At 45.7% G+C, this 16,002-nt stretch overlaps 1 protein-coding gene across 3 annotated transcripts; it reads left to right on the top strand.

The window, feature by feature from the left end:
- Nucleotides 1-113: 113 nt before the first annotated feature.
- incenp (inner centromere protein) lies at nt 114-16,002 on the top strand. 3 transcript variants are annotated; one of them, XM_055933017.1, is made up of 18 exons: nt 114-408; nt 1,688-1,836; nt 3,834-3,941; nt 4,606-5,264; nt 5,899-5,950; nt 8,959-9,022; nt 9,303-9,450; nt 9,673-9,794; nt 10,030-10,167; nt 10,443-10,460; nt 11,037-11,267; nt 12,167-12,289; nt 12,554-12,711; nt 12,941-13,037; nt 13,255-13,449; nt 14,156-14,218; nt 14,584-14,737; nt 15,597-16,002. In XM_055933017.1, exons 1-18 carry the CDS (start codon nt 403-405, stop codon nt 15,779-15,781), a joined length of 2,670 nt encoding a protein of 889 aa, XP_055788992.1. In that variant the 5' UTR covers nt 114-402; the 3' UTR covers nt 15,782-16,002. The 3 variants fall into 3 exon arrangements, with proteins under 3 accessions (XP_055788992.1, XP_055788995.1, XP_055788994.1); XM_055933019.1 differs by lacking the exon at nt 114-408 and adding an exon at nt 814-1,025; XM_055933020.1 differs by lacking the exon at nt 10,443-10,460 and having other exon boundaries at nt 118-408.

Below are 16,002 nucleotides of genomic sequence, written 5' to 3'. Positions count from 1 at the left end.
CACAAACACATTCATCAGTAATAAGGTCCTCAATCATCTTTATGAATTGGCCTAGCGGCACCAAAGCATCACATTTTGAAATTCTGTTCGACAAAATAAGGTGAAAAAAAACTAAAAACGGATTTACCTAACTCAGTAGAGACCAAAGGAATTTCCAGAGTTACGTTAGCTATCCTTGAGACGGGGTGCGGTCACTCGTATGTTTGAAGTTAATGATGTTTAGGGACAGTGGGATTTTTTTGTAAAAGGTCTTTATAAATTAAAACATAGCAATGTATCAACCTACATGACATCGTAGAGGGCCAAGCAACTTTCTGGATGAGAATGCAGTGATGAGTACTACAATTGTCGAACGTGGTAAAACCACCTATGGAGAAAATGAATGGCGTTTTTGGATAAACGATGAAGGTATGTGGTAAACACAGGTTTAGGAGATATAGAACAAAACGTATGATATCATCTTAATCAGCTAACGTCACATTTTGTGAATTTTAAAGAAATGATGTAATAAAAAAAACAAACATAAAGCATATAAAGGCTTCATAATTCATAAAGATCATGTCAACTGACTGCTATTACATTATAGAACAAAAGGTATATATGTCCTATACCCCTGTGATAACCTCAGACTTTATTTTCGACCTTAACGCTAAAATAGCGCTATCAGGAACAAAAGAAAACCTCTTCCACGATTGGATGGTTTGAATCATGAAAAGAATCAGTGATTCCGCCCCCCGACACTTCCTTTTTAAATCTGATTGGTCAGTGGGAGGAGCAGATCATTAAAAACCAGTCCCTGATTTGCTTAGACAGCTTGGAACAATTTAAACGGTTTTCAGCGGGTGTTGAAGTCAAGTCGGACTAACGTTACTTTGTTGTGGTTGTGCAGGGAAATAAATGGCCTATTTTACAATTTAATATATATTATTTTTTTCATAAAGATTGTTGAAATCACCTGTAATATAGAGTGAACTGCTGAAGCGAAACTGATTTTTGTTTTTCTCTCGAAACCGGAGGAGTTTATGGTATGGAAGTTTTTTTATTTGCTAACTAGCTTAACTAGCTATTTTTCACGTTGACTTTTAAAATCTGAACAACAACTCGCTAGATTGCTAGGACAACACTGTCTATCTTGTTTCTTCAACATGATCTGATTTTACTTTGCATATTATTAGAGGATATATATTTAGCTAGCTGCTAACAAAGTTATCCGGGAGACTGGTTACGTTAAGTAGCTAGCTACTGTAGCAAGCTAGGATCCACGACCATAGTCTAACGTTACTTGAGTTTGCGGAAATGCGCGGGTTAGCTCGAAAATTCAAAAATTGTAGGTAGTTAAAGTTAGCTAACTAGTTAGCCATTTTGTTACTGCAAGCAAGGTGTCAATGAACATTTGGTTAAATGTAACGTTTTTGTTTAGGTAATATTTTGAGTTATTGTATTGGATTGTCTGGAATGGTTGTCGTGTCACTTCGTTTTTTTCGCCCTGCATGTGTCTCTGTCAGATGTCTTGATTTGTACAATATTTTTTTATGTACACAAAATGTCACCGTTTTGAATTTTTTTGCCCTTCCTAGTTAAAAATGTAAATGCTTGCCAATTTAGTTAGAGCGTTAGTTTTGTGGGAGGTTTCACCATCTCATCAAACGTTTTAAAACAATTGATTCTTTCCTCTTATTTTCACCAGGTCGCAACCATGACCTCTGTACTGTCGTCGACGCATAGCCTGATGCTGATGTTTGATGGGAAGATTCAGGAGTTCGCCAACGAAATAGATAATGTCCACATGGTGTGGCTCGAGGAGATCCAGCAGGAAGCCAACCGCATGTTCTCAAGGTAGGAGGACTGAAGTGTACAGGAGAAAAAAGACCCCAACATAATCAAATCAATTGCGGTTGGACTCCTAGTCATTTGTGTCGTAATTTTTTTTTCAAACAGTGAGCTTAAAGTATAATACACGCACGGTACATATAGTTGATTTGATTAAAATACAGATAGTATGTGTTTATACTGTATATATGGAAAAATAAACTGTAAAAAATAGCGGTCGATCAAACCTTTTTTTTGTTTTATGGGCATGATTTTTTTTTTAATGTTCAGTTTATTTTTCTCCCCAATTCCGTGATATCCAATTGATAGTTAGTCTTGTCCCATCGCTGCAACTCCCGTACGGACTTAGGAGAGGCGAAGGTTGAGAACCATGAAACCCCCCCCTGAAACACGACCCTGCCAAGCCGCACTGCTTCTTGCCACACTGCTCATTAACCTGGAAGTCAGCTGCATAAATGTATCTGAGGAAACACCGTACAGCTGGTGTCGTGGAAAATCACTTCAAATATAACTCTTACAAGAACTTTTGTAAAACTCAAATAAATGTTTTTATTACAATTGTATTGCAATTTGGAATGTCCGCGGAACACACACTCCTCCGAAGTCCAGTCCTTTATATTTATACCCATATAATATTATGCTCATCCCCGATGAAGTCATTCACCACCATCTGCTTTCAATCAGTTTATCATGGTGGCCAGACCCTCTATCCCAGTGTCTCAACTTTCTTTAAGCCTATGTGTCTGACATGTATGTACATAATGGACTGGTCAGACTATATGTCTAGTGGGTCTAAGTGCCCTAAACACATATTTCTCTGACATGTGTATCTCTTTAAAGAATCAGCAGACTATGTGTCTAGTGTCCAACTTCTTTAAGCGCCTATCTTTCTGACATGTGTGTACATAATGGACTGGTCAGACTATATGTCTAGTGGGTCTAAGTGCCCAGGAACTGACATGTCTAGTCAGTCTGTCAGCACAATGGAGAAAATACAAGAGCCAGAACGTCCCTTAGGAAATTTCCATTACCACAGTCTCATAATCAATGTAAACATGTAGTCCATTACTTTAATGTTCAGCTGTCCTATGTCTCCATATTTTTATCCATGTGTCTTATTTTATTACTACACTACCACACTGGCGACCGAAGCCAGCGTGCATGGGCGCGACAGTACAAGCACATCCCAGCCGGCCAAACTCTCCCCTGACACAGACTACGCTGGGCCAATTGTGCGCAGCTTCATGGGTCTTCTGGTTGCGGCCCTGCTGTGACACAGCCCGGGATCGAACCCGGATATGTAGTGACGCCTCTACGCAGTGCCTTAGACCACTGTGCCACACGGGAGGCCCCCGACCAATACATTCATCATCGGGGACAGCCTTGCACCAACCAGTACCTAACCTGTAACTCACAGTAATCAAATCACATCTGGTGTAACAATCTGTAGCTACTGTAATTTGTAATTCTGTAAAGTAATGATGGCCGGGAGGAAGGATTCATCCTGCAACAGTTGGAGCTTTCTCTTCAGAGCCATATACACGGGGTTGCTGGCAATGGTTGACGCCCAATGCTTTCCACAGTTGTGCCAAGTTGAATGGAAACTGAGTGTGGAAAAAACCCAGCAGCGTTGCAGTTCTTGACACAAACCGGTGCACCTGGCACCTACTACCAAACCCCGCCACTTCAATCTTTTGTCTTGCCCCATTCCACCCTCTGAATGGCACACACACAATTAATGTCTCAATTGTCTTGAGGCTTTAAAAAAAAAATACTTCTTTAACCCGTCTCCTCCCCTTCATCTACACTGATTGAAGTGGATTTAACAACTGACATCAATCAATAAGGGATCATAGCTTTCACCTAGATTCACCTGGTCAGTCTGTCATGGAAAGAGCAGGTGTTCTTAATGTTTTGTCCACTCAGTGTATATTCACTATATATATATATACATTTCTCTCCAGAGTCATTCATATTCACATTTATTTTCCTTCTTATCTCAGTGACTTCAGTGCGGAGCCAGAACTGATGCCAAAGACTCCGTCGCAGAAGAAGAGCACCCGTAGGAAGCGTCTATCCGTGGGTCAGAATGAGAACCGCACCAAGAGACGGTAGGTTATTCTGTTAATTTTCCCGCTACACAGTAGGTTCCTATGTCTCAGACGGAACGGCCTTTTCATCAAGTTCCATCTGGTCAGTCATGTGACACTGTACGTTTAGTACAGGAATTAGATTCACCTTCATTCACCGGGAGCCAGTACCAGGAATTTGACAATAAACAGTAACATCCTGTCTAAACCGGTCCCCACACGTGCGCTTCATCGTGCACATTGTAATTTTACCCCACCAGACACGTTAATGACACACAGGTTTAAATACCAAAACCAACTGTGAACCCACAATATTAATTTGGGGACAGGTTGTAACACGTGTTTAGTTCTGTAAGGTGAACAGTAAGTTGCTATTTTAACTGACATGAAATATGGTAGTCTTTTTTTTTTTTTTTGCTGGTTCTTTGAAAAGAACGTTGACCCGAAGTCAACACAAAATTGTGTTTCTCTAATCCTAACGACTAATCCACAAATAAAAAGGGGAAACACAACTCACGAATAAACTTTAATTAATAAATCTTTAATTAATCTGTCCTCGTTCATCTTTCAAGCACCCTCGTGGGTTTGTATCTTTGTGAACACCAATGAGGTCTGCTATAATGTCTGACATCTGCTATAATGCCGCCTGACGTCTGCTATAATTTTATCTTTGTCATCCCTGCAGCTTCTCAAAGGGCAAACGCAGCAACCTGCGTCACTCCTCTGTGTCCGCCTCCCTGAACCTGATAGCAGAGGATGATGTAAGATCTCCGGTCACACTGGAAGAGATAGTCAAGCCCCCTCGTTCCCGCAGAGCCAAACAGACTACCCAGCCTGAGGCTGCACCACCCGTATGCAGCACCCGCAATGGAGCTGCTCAGACCACCAACTCTCAGCAGGAGCCAAAGGAGATGGAGTATGAGGCTTCTAGCAAACACATCCAGGAGGAGAGGATGCAGCCAGAGGAAGCTGAGAGCGAGAGGGAGTCGTCCAGCTCTGTCACCTCCCAGCCCCCCTGTCTAACACCCCCTCCGACCCAGAGTCACATGGCTGAAGCCATAGTCAAGATCACGGCCTCGGAGCGACGTTCTGCAGAGCTCCTGATGAACCCCGACCCAGAGCGCTCTCCAAGCCGCACCGCCACTAAGATAGCCATCGCTGCCGGCACCACGCCCACGGGTTCCAGGCGGAGCTTCGCGAGACATTCCCTGACCGTGCGGCGCTCCCTGGCAGGGCTGAGACACAGCATGACCCAGGAGTCTGTGCGCAGAGCCTCCAGGAGGTCCTTCCTGAAGAAGAAGGCTCGGCTGGGCAGCTCCACCTGCAGCAGTAACGTCAGCGTTGGTGAGGGATGAGATGTGACCTGGCGTTTTGCCATTTACACCTTGACTGGAGTTTGTGACGTGAGCAGTAGAGGCTGCTGAGGGGAGGACGGCTCATACTAATTCCTGGAATGGAGTGGTGTCAACCACGTCTTTTGATGTTTCATACCATTCCATCGACTCCATTCCAGGAATTAGTATGAGCCGTCCTCCCCTTTATCACCGGCCGTCCTCCCCTTTATCACCGGCCGTCCTCCCCTTTATCACCGGCCGTCCTCCCCTTTATCACCGGCCGTCCTCCCCTTTATCACCGGCCGTCCTCCCCTTTATCACCGGCCGTCCTCCCCTTTATCACCGGCCGTCCTCCCCTTTATCACCGGCCGTCCTCCCCTTTATCACCGGCCGTCCTCCCCTTTATCACCGGCCGTCCTCCCCTCAGCAGCCTCCACTGGATGTGAGCGATATGGTTTGATGTGAGGCCAGCATTTTTCCCATATTAGTCCGATGACTAATTTACTGCTATGCTTCAGAGCTTAGTCTGAGTTGAGCGTAGTTTTTTTTTATTGTTGCCATTTATCTCTCCATATTACGCCTTGACAATGTAATGATATATATTGTGCTAATGAATGGTTGTGTTGTGTGTCTGTCCGCTGTAGAAGATGGATGGACGGAAACGGATGGACATGGAGTCCAGGTGCAGACTGATGGGTGAGTGATCACATTTTATTAGGCCTATTTTAGTTTTCAACCATCGTCTTGTCTTTTAATGTATAAACACGTCTGTTGTCATTGGTATGTGAATGATGTAGACCACGGTAGGCTTGGACCGTATACCGGAATATTTGGATAATATGAGATGGTTTTACAATACTGTTAACTCTTTTTTTTAATATATATATGTATATATATATGTGAATATTGATAACTACTTTTAAGTAAATACCTGCAGTCAACTTGTGCAATATGTTAGGAGATAGGGCAGATGGCATTCTTCATTTCACCTGTTACCGTAGTTCCCAGTGTTTTTGTTTACAAGCGCACACAGACCGGAGCCGTGTGAGTCACTCGCCGTCAGGCAGCCAGGGGACCTAGTTACAGGATGGAATTCACAACCAACTGTGTTTTTATCAGCTAAATATCTTGTACCTAAAGTTAAACGGTCTAGAATGTGCCAAATGCTCTGTAGCTGTGCATATGGTTTGCTAGTTAGTTATCTAGCTGTGGATAGCTAGTTAGTTATCTAGCTGTGGTTAGTTATCTAGCTGTGGATAGCTAGTTAGTTATCTAGCTGTGGTTAGTTATCTAGCTGTGGTTAGTTAGTTAGTTATCTAGCTGTGGTTAGTTAGTTAGTTATCTAGCTGTGGTTAGCTAGTTAGTTATCTAGCTGTGGTTAGTTATCTAGCTGTGGTTAGTTAGTTAGTTATCTAGCTGTGGTTAGTTAGTTAGTTATCTAGCTGTGGTTAGTTATCTAGCTGTGGTTAGTTAGTTAGTTATCTAGCTGTGGTTAGCTAGTTAGTTATCTAGCTGTGGTTAGTTATCTAGCTGTGGTTAGTTAGTTAGTTATCTAGCTGTGGTTAGTTAGTTAGTTATCTAGCTGTGGTTAGCTAGTTAGTTATCTAGCTGTGGTTAGCTAGTTAGCTATCTAGCTGTGGTTAGCTAGTTAGTTATCTAGCTGTGGTTAGTTAGTTAGTTATCTAGCTGTGGTTAGTTAGTTAGTTATCTAGCTGTGGTTAGTTAGTTAGTTATCTAGCTGTGGTTAGCTAGTTAGTTATCTAGCTGTGGTTAGCTAGTTAGTTATCTAGCTGTGGATAGCTAGTTAGTTATCTAGCTGTGGATAGCTAGTTAGTTATCTAGCTGTGGATAGCTAGTTAGTTATCTAGCTGTGGATAGCTAGTTAGTTATCTAGCTGTGGATAGCTAGTTAGTTATCTAGCTGTGGATAGCTAGTTAGTTATCTAGCTGTGGATAGCTAGTTAGTTATCTAGCTGTGGATAGCTAGTTAGTTATCTAGCTGTGGATAGCTAGTTAGTTATCTAGCTGTGGATAGCTAGTTAGTTATCTAGCTGTGGATAGCTAGTTAGTTATCTAGCTGTGGATAGCTAGTTATCTAGCTGTGGATAGCTAGTTATCTAGCTGTGGATAGCTAGTTATCTAGCTGTGGATAGCTAGTTAGTTATCTAGCTGTGGATAGCTAGTTAGTTATCTAGCTGTGGATAGCTAGTTAGTTATCTAGCTGTGGATAGCTAGTTAGTTATCTAGCTGTGGATAGCTAGTTAGTTATCTAGCTGTGGATAGCTAGTTAGTTATCTAGCTGTGGATAGCTAGTTAGTTATCTAGCTGTGGATAGCTAGTTAGTTATCTAGCTGTGGATAGCTAGTTAGTTATCTAGCTGTGGATAGCTAGTTAGTTATCTAGCTGTGGATAGCTAGTTAGTTATCTAGCTGTGGTTAGCTAGTTAGTTATCTAGCTGTGGTTAGCTAGTTAGTTATCTAGCTGTGGTTAGCTAGTTAGTTATCTAGCTGTGGTTAGTTATCTAGCTGTGGTTAGCTAGTTATCTAGCTGTGGTTAGCTAGTTATCTAGCTGTGGTTAGCTAGTTATCTAGCTGTGGTTAGCTAGTTATCTAGCTGTGGTTAGCTAGTTATCTAGCTGTGGTTAGCTAGTTATCTAGCTGTGGTTAGCTAGTTATCTAGCTGTGGTTAGCTAGTTATCTAGCTGTGGTTAGCTAGTTATCTAGCTGTGGCTAGCTAGTTATCTAGCTGTGGTTGGCTAGCTAGTTATCTAGCTGTGGTTAGCTAGCTAGTTATCTAGCTGTGGTTAGCTAGCTAGTTATCTAGCTGTGGTTAGCTAGCTAGTTATCTAGCTGTGGTTAGCTAGTTAGTTATCTAGCTGTGGTTAGCTAGTTAGTTATCTAGCTGTGGTTAGCTAGTTAGTTATCTAGCTGTGGTTAGCTAGTTAGTTATCTAGCTGTGGTTAGCTAGTTAGTTATCTAGCTGTGGTTAGCTAGTTAGTTATCTAGCTGTGGTTAGCTAGTTAGTTATCTAGCTGTGGTTAGTTAGTTAGCTATCTAGCTGTGGTTAGCTAGTTAGCTGTGGTTAGTTATCTAGCTGTGGTTAGCTAGTTAGTTATCTAGCTGTGGTTAGCTAGTTAGCTATCTAGCTGTGGTTAGCTAGTTAGCTATCTAGCTGTGGTTAGCTAGTTGGCTATCTAGCTGTGGTTAGCTAGTTGGCTATCTAGCTGTGGTTAGCTAGTTGGCTATCTAGCTGTGGTTAGCTAGTTAGCTATCTAGCTGTGGTTAGCTTCTTCCATGATCACGTTTAGCATGGTAACAGTGATCCTGGATCAAGAGTCTTTCTGTCTTATTTGTTTTGTGCGTTCAGCAAACGGTTTAGCATTTTTGTTGCTAACCTTCGGATTTACAATAGCGCCCCTTGTGTTCAGTGCTGGTATTACCGACTGTCCTAGTATGGCACAAGGTCGGTATGACAGTCTGGATACTGCCCAAGCCTAGACTAAGGGGGTGTATTCATGAAGAACTGAACAGAATCTAACACGCAAACTGAACGAAACCAAGGGGGAAACTACCTGAATTTGTCCAATAGAATGTTTTCGTTGCACCCTTCTTCTTTTTTTGCGCGTGTGAAACGATTTGTAACGGTGTGCGACTAATGAATACACCCTAGGTTATGATGCATCTGATAGGCTGTTGTGTATGGCAGGGTGTTGTCAGAGGAGCCTGCAAAGACTGAGACTGACAGCCCAGCTCCTGAGACTTCTCCTGAGGTAGGAAACATCCACATTGTACCTGAAATATTGATCTAAAATATCACATTGATCTAAAATATCCATTTAATATTAGGCTTGGGGTCAATTCACAAAGTAGAAGGAAAATTCCCATTCAGATGTTCCTCATTTCCCTCCTGAACGGGAATTGACCCCCCCCAACCCTGATTTTAGTAGTTGATGTCTAGCTCTACTGTTTCTGTCTGTTCCTTATGTAAATATATTGATGATCATAGTGAAATGATTCCCTTAACTCATTTATTTCTTTTAATCTGAGCAGGATGACGCGGAGCAGAACCACCCGGGTGTTCTCCGTGTTACGGAGGTTCGCCGTTTCACTCGCTCCATGGCCCAGACCACTCCCACCGTGCCGCCACTAGACTCGATCGTCAGCAAAACCAAGACCGCCACACCGGACTCTGGATCAGGTGCAGACCGACACACACACACACACACACACTCATCAGCAAAGACTGGCGCCACGTACATGCATAAATATCTTCCCGTCCGCCTTCTGAATCATGCTTGTAACATCAATAGGATACAGCTATGCTTTAAAGAGAGAGAGAGGGCCATGTAGCTAACGTGTGTGTGTGTGTGCGCTGGCAAAGATTGATGTATTGGTGGTTAACGGGTTTGTGTTCTCCTAGATGGCAGTGGTCAGAAGCCATCATCAGGTCTGGGTCCTCGTCTCAGTGCCAAGCGCAGAGCAGCTGCCGACGAATTCCAGAGCCCGAGGAAGAAGCCATCACCCCCCGTTAAGAGCCAGACTGTAAGAACCAAGATATCCAAGGCTTTTCTTCACCACAACTAGCTGTGTCTTACCTGGCGTAGAACCTGCCAGTTCTCCCCAATAGTGATTTATATTAAGTGGTGGGATTATCACTTTAAAGTTCACTTTTGAAATCCATTGTGTAGGTTTTACGTTCTGAAGCGAGTATTTTTTTTCCTGAAATATTGTAACGTTTTACTTGCCATGAATAGACCCCTAATGTTGTCTACTGTAGGTGAGGCCCAACATGAGGTCGTTCCTCCACACGGTCCAGAAGAACCAGATGCTGATGATGACCCCGAGCTCTCTGGGTCGCAACACGGTCATGAAGTCCTTCATTAAACACACCACGCCGGGCAGAGCCGACCTCAAGGTTAGTCTACAGATCACTACTCGTTTTAAGGGGCTCCCCAAATTTTTGCGCCGTGATATTTTCTTGAATAATTCCTGCCTTTGTGACATTATCCTCAAATATCATTCAAATTGGGCCCATCCCCTCGTCCATGTTGTCATGATCACATCATAACCATTTTGTGATCATTTTGAGACAAACGTTTTAGGAAGTTTAAAAAAAACAAATCCTAAATGTTACCAGACAACATGTGTAGCCTTGTTAATTGGATCTCTCTTTCCCTGTCCCCTCTACAGTCAGGCTGTGGTGTAGTGGTATGTATCAGAGTAATATGGTGTGGTATGTGGGGGGGGGGGGGGTTTGGTCTTTGTGTGCTCTACCTGGTACACGCCACTTGGTACACGCCACTTGGTACACGCCACCTGGTACACGCCACCTGGTACACGCCACCTGGTACACGCCACACCATCTGAGTTAACGTTGGGTTCTAAGGGGCACAAAGGCTGGGGCTTTTGTGATTTAGATTTCATCTGGTTTGTGTCCCAACGTGTTTTTAGGGCACCTACACACCGAGCGCGTTACAAGAACATAGGTTTGCCCCTCACTAACTGAATGAAATACAAGGACTTGGCATTGTTTATTTTTTCATTGCAAATCTGTGTAGGTGCCCTTGAGATGCATTTTCTTTCATAAATCACCCGTGGTGCTTTTAGTCCCATATTAATCTTATTCCCTCTTCATGGGCTCCCTTTCCATTTTTAAAATAATACTACCACAGATTTCACTCAGTCCCAAATGAGTTGCCACTAGCATGTAAAAAAAAAAAATATATATATTTTTTTTTTATGGTATGTAACTCTATCAGATTCCTAAGTGTAATTGTCTTGTAGGAAAGAGAACGCCTGAAACTGGAAGCACTAAAGAAGAAGCAGGAGCAAGAAGAAGAGAGGAAGAAGAAGATGGAGGAAGAGAAGAGGAGGAAACAGGAAGAGATGAAGAAGAAGAGGGATGAGCGACTGCGGAGGGTAGTGGAGGCCCGGGTGAAGGAAGAACAGAAAGAGGAGGAGAAGAAGAAAAAGATTGAGCAGAAGATGCTTCAGATTGACGAGAAACACGACAAGGTGAGATGTTGACGAGAAACGCGGCGGGGTGAGGCGTTGACGAGAAACGCGGCGGGGTGAGGCGTTGACGAGAAACGCGGCGGGGTGAGGCGTTGACGAGAAACGCGGCGGGGTGAGGCGCTGACGAGAACCGCGGCGGGGTGAGGCGCTGACGAGAACCGCGGCGGGGTGAGGCGCTGACGAGAACCGCGGCGGGGTGAGGCGCTGGCGAGAACCGCGGCGGGGTGAGGCGCTGGCGAGAACCGCGGCGGGGTGAGGCGCTGACGAGAACCGCGGCGGGGTGAGGCGCTGGCGAGAACCGCGGCGGGGTGAGGCGCTGGCGAGAACCGCGGCGGGGTGAGGCGCTGGCGAGAACCGCGGCGGGGTGAGGCGCTGGCGAGAACCGCGGCGGGGTGAGGCGCTGGCGAGAACCGCGGCGGGGTGAGGCGCTGGCGAGAACCGCGGCGGGGTGAGGCGCTGGCGAGAACCGCGGCGGGGTGAGGCGCTGGCGAGAACCGCGGCGGGGTGAGGCGCTGGCGAGAACCGCGGCGGGGTGAGGCGCTGGCGAGAACCGCGGCGGGGTGAGGCGCTGGCGAGAACCGCGGCGGGGTGAGGCGCTGGCGAGAACCGCGGCGGGGTGAGGCGCTGGCGAGAACCGCGGCGGGGTGAGGCGCTGGCGAGAACCGCGGCGGGGTGAGGCGCTGGCGAGAACCGCGGCGGGGTGAGGCGCTGGCGAGAACCGCGGCTTTACTGAATGACGGAGGGATAACATCTGATGCAGAGGTGAAGCTACGGTAATGGGGTCGTGTTCATTTGGGCACAAACTGCCTTACAATCGAGTGTAAAGGGGAGATACTATCTGAACTTGTCCAATAGGAAGCTCTTGTTTTTCGTAAAACTATTTTCCCCTGTTCCCGCAGCTGCGAGTGGAGCGCATGGCAGAGGAGAAAGCCAAAAAGAAGGTGGCCACCAAACGCCAGGAGGAGCTGGAACTGAGGAGGAAGATGGAGGAGGATACCAGAAGGAAGAAGATTCAACAGTCTGTAAGACACTCCTACCATCGTTTGTCTCCTTTTGTCTACTTTCCATTTATTAGTAGTAAGATTTATTTTGTAATAGGCAGATAGAGGAGAGGCAGAGTGCCTCCCGTAGGAGAGGCGGAATCCGTACCCACTCTTGACACGTGAATGTCCAAACAGCAGCATTGCCTGCTAGACCAGCCCCAAGGACAGCCATTTTGTTTTTATTTAATTGTATGCCTCTTGAAGGTGCACGTGGGTTGTTAAATGTTTTGACCCTTGACCCAGGAGGAGGAGGAGAAGCGTCAGCAGGAGCTGCAGGCGAAGAGGAGAGCCGAAGAAGAGCAGGAGAGGGCTCGTAAGATGACCGAGGCCCGACGAGCACTGGAGCTGAAGAAAGAACTAGAGAGAGAACTGGAGAGGGAGAGACAAGCATCTGCCGAGAGGTACTTTTCCTGTCAACTTTTGATGAATGGAAGGGTTTATTTTCTTATGGAATTACCACAACTGTAAAAATGACGTGACGACTGTTGATGTAAAACGGGCTTTAATAATTCATCAGTTTGATCTTCTATCAAACTGCCGTTGCCATCGATATTGTTCAAAACTATTCACAGTCCAAAGCTTGGGTTTTAATGTGGAGACGGAGAAGCTGAATATTGTGTCTGTTTTCAGGGAGCGGGTAGAGAGAGAGAAGGCCATTGGTCTTCAGAGAGAAGTGGAGAGAGCTGCCCGGGAGAAGGAGAAGAGAGAGTTGGAGAAGAGGAAGAGGGTACGGCATGCAGCTTCAAACATACCGCTCTTGTTTGGATTAGCCATTCATTTAACATGTCTGTTCCTGTCTAAAACATGGTGTAGACTTGGTTTCAAGGTACTTTCAGATTTGTACATTTAAAAGGTGTTAATATCGGGGACTTTGTACATTTTCGTTTAGAAGACATTAACGGTAGGTTGAAGTACTAATGAGAATTTTTTTATTCTGTCAATAGGAGGAGCAACAGAGGCAGGCTGAGGAGGAGCGACAGCGAGAAGCCGAGAGACTCGCTGAGCGACAGCGAGAAGCCGAGAGACTCGCTGAGCGACAGCGAGAAGCCGAGAGACTCGCTGAGCGACAGCGAGAAGCCGAGAGACTCGCTGAGCGACAGCGAGAAGCCGCCAAGAGCCACCTGACTGCTGAAGTTCAGGTGAGAACACTTCTCTACTTTTGACAGGTAAAATCAATCTGGCAGTAACTCCTCTGATATGCTAGGTGGGACTTTCACCATGTTGCTTATACCAATCAAATCCTCTCAGATCTCCACTAGAGAGGTAGCGCATCAACTAGATCAACCCTCGGGTCTATTTTGTTTTCTTGGGGAGGTGGTCGTGGGGCCGGAAGATGATTTAAAAATAACGTGTAGAGTCCAAATTGACCGCAAGAAGTCCAAACAGGTATTTGACTAAAACAGAATAATTTCAAACGTTGCTTCCAGGTGTATACGATCACATCTATGTTATGAGTGGGGAATACTTGGGAACAGATTTCCCAAGTATTCCAGACTCATAACATATATGTGATCGTATACACCTGGAAGCAACGTTTGAAAATGACAGTTTGTTGGTCCCGCTAGTTGGGGAACCCTGGGCCACGGTGAAGCTGTGGGATTGGCCCCGACATATGACTATAACATTGAGGAGGGGGGGGGGTGTTTGTGGTTACATTGTTTTGAATGTGAACGTTTGTTTTTCCTGGTTGTCCCTTGGAGCTGGAAGGAGTTGTAGCCTATGGGTTGTCAGTAATGGTTTTCCTAATGTCTGCAAAGTCTTGTGTATCTCATTGGAGGATATTGTTCCTGTGGTAGATTTTTATAGACCGATGTTCGTGTGCACTTCTCCTGTTCCCTCCTACAGCCCGTGGTGTTGAAGACGCCTGCAGGGAAGGGAGGAGTCCTCAACGTCACTGTGGATATCGAGGTATGGATAACGCTCTCGTTGGAGCCATAGTCGGTAGAGCGTGACCCGTGCAATGCCGGGGTTGTTGGGTTCGATTTCCCCCCCCCCCCCCCCCCCCCGGGGGTCACCCATACGTAAAATGTACGCAAACGTGACTAAGTCGCTTTGGATAAAAGCGTCTGATAAATGGAAGTAGTCTCGTCAGTCGTAGGAGATGAGGACTCACTCGCAATGTGACTTCTAATGTCGCTGGACCTGCTTTATCAATTCAACCTTGACTGGGTGCAGAAATCACACCGACTTGTCTGTTTTTAATTCTAAGAGAAGAATGAATGATAAATGCATACGTCTATAATCCCTGATTTTTGTCTTCCTGCCCTTTGCAGCAGTCTCCCCAGTCATATGAGATCACTCCTAAGGGGGGCAACAAGCCTGTTGTTCTCAACACCAACCCCGAGGACTATGGGATGGATCAGAACAGTGACGACTCTACTGATGACGAATCCGCACCGAGGAAACCCATCCCCACATGGGCTGAGGGTACGTTTTACTGACTTATTTAGGCCTCGTGGCAACACGCGGTGCATAACCCCTCCACACAAGGCCTCGTGGCAACACGCGGTGCATAACCCCTCCACACAAGGCCCCGTGGCAACACGCGGTGCATAACCCCTCCACACAAGGCCCCGTGGCAACACGCGGTGCATAACCCCTCCACACAAGGCCCCGTGGCAACACGCGGTGCATAACCCCTCCACACAAGGCCCCGTGGCAACACGCGGTGCATAACCCCTCCACACAAGGCCCCGTGGCAACACGCGGTGCATAACCCCTCCACACAGGGCCTCGTAGCAACACGCGTTGCATAACCCCTCCACACAAGGCCTCGTGGCAACACGCGGTGCATAACCCCTCCACACAAGGCCTCGTAGCAACACGCGGTGCATAACCCCTCCACACAAGGCCCCGTGGCAACACGCGGTGCATAACCCCTCCACACAAGGCCCCGTGGCAACACGCGGTGCATAACCCCTCCACACAAGGCCTCGTGGCAACACGCGGTGCATAACCCCTCCACACAGGGCCCCGTGGCAACACGCGGTGCATAACCCCTCCACACAAGGCCTCCTTTATGCCTTTTTACTGTGCTCTTAAAGGGATAGTTTAAGATTTTGCCAATCAAGCTGGGGGGTGTTGTGTTTTTCCTACATACCCAGAGTTAGATGAACTCATGGATACCATATTTTTTATCTCTGCGCAGTTTGAAGGAAGGTTAAGAGTTTATGGTGCCATTGCTAACTAGCCATTAGCACAATGGCAAAGTGCTAGCTTTTATAACTACACGACCCATAGCCTTAGTCACGATGCTAAAGTGAACCCATTCTTCCCTCCCCTCTAGGCAACCAGCTGAAGCAGTCTATGATGAAGCAATATTTCCACCCGGCTGACGTGGACTCTCACTACGGGGCGATTGAACCCCCAAAGCTGGATCGCATCTTCTGCAAGAGTAAACCTCGCTACTTTAAACGTACCAGCTCTGCTGTCTGGCACTCGCCACCTCGAATGGGAGCTCTACCCCTTTAAACACTGGGAACTGGGATAAAATTGTTTTATTTTTCATTTTGGTTATGTTCATTCTTTCATGTATTATATTAAGAAATCCTAGCTGGAGGACACTTGAAAAGAAGTTCAGTAAGTGTAAGCAATATAGGTAACTTTCTTTTTTCTTTTATTCTTTTAAATAATAAATCTTGTATAAATGTTTTAATTTCTTCTGAATAAAATGGATAATAACAAGTCCACAA

Source organism: Salvelinus fontinalis, chromosome 9 (assembly GCF_029448725.1).
Source record: "Salvelinus fontinalis isolate EN_2023a chromosome 9, ASM2944872v1, whole genome shotgun sequence".
Classification (NCBI taxonomy): domain Eukaryota; kingdom Metazoa; phylum Chordata; class Actinopteri; order Salmoniformes; family Salmonidae; genus Salvelinus; species Salvelinus fontinalis.
Note: the sequence above shows the minus strand (reverse complement) of the source record. Positions and strands in the feature narration are given on the sequence as shown.

Bases quoted from the DNA above. Each gene is read 5' to 3' on its own strand.
- incenp (XM_055933017.1), top strand. The intron at 1,837-3,833 runs GTAGGAGGACTG...TTCTTATCTCAG, and splicing joins GCCAACCGCATGTTCTCAAG to TGACTTCAGTGCGGAGCCAG. The intron at 13,450-14,155 runs GTGAGAACACTT...TCCCTCCTACAG, and splicing joins ACCTGACTGCTGAAGTTCAG to CCCGTGGTGTTGAAGACGCC.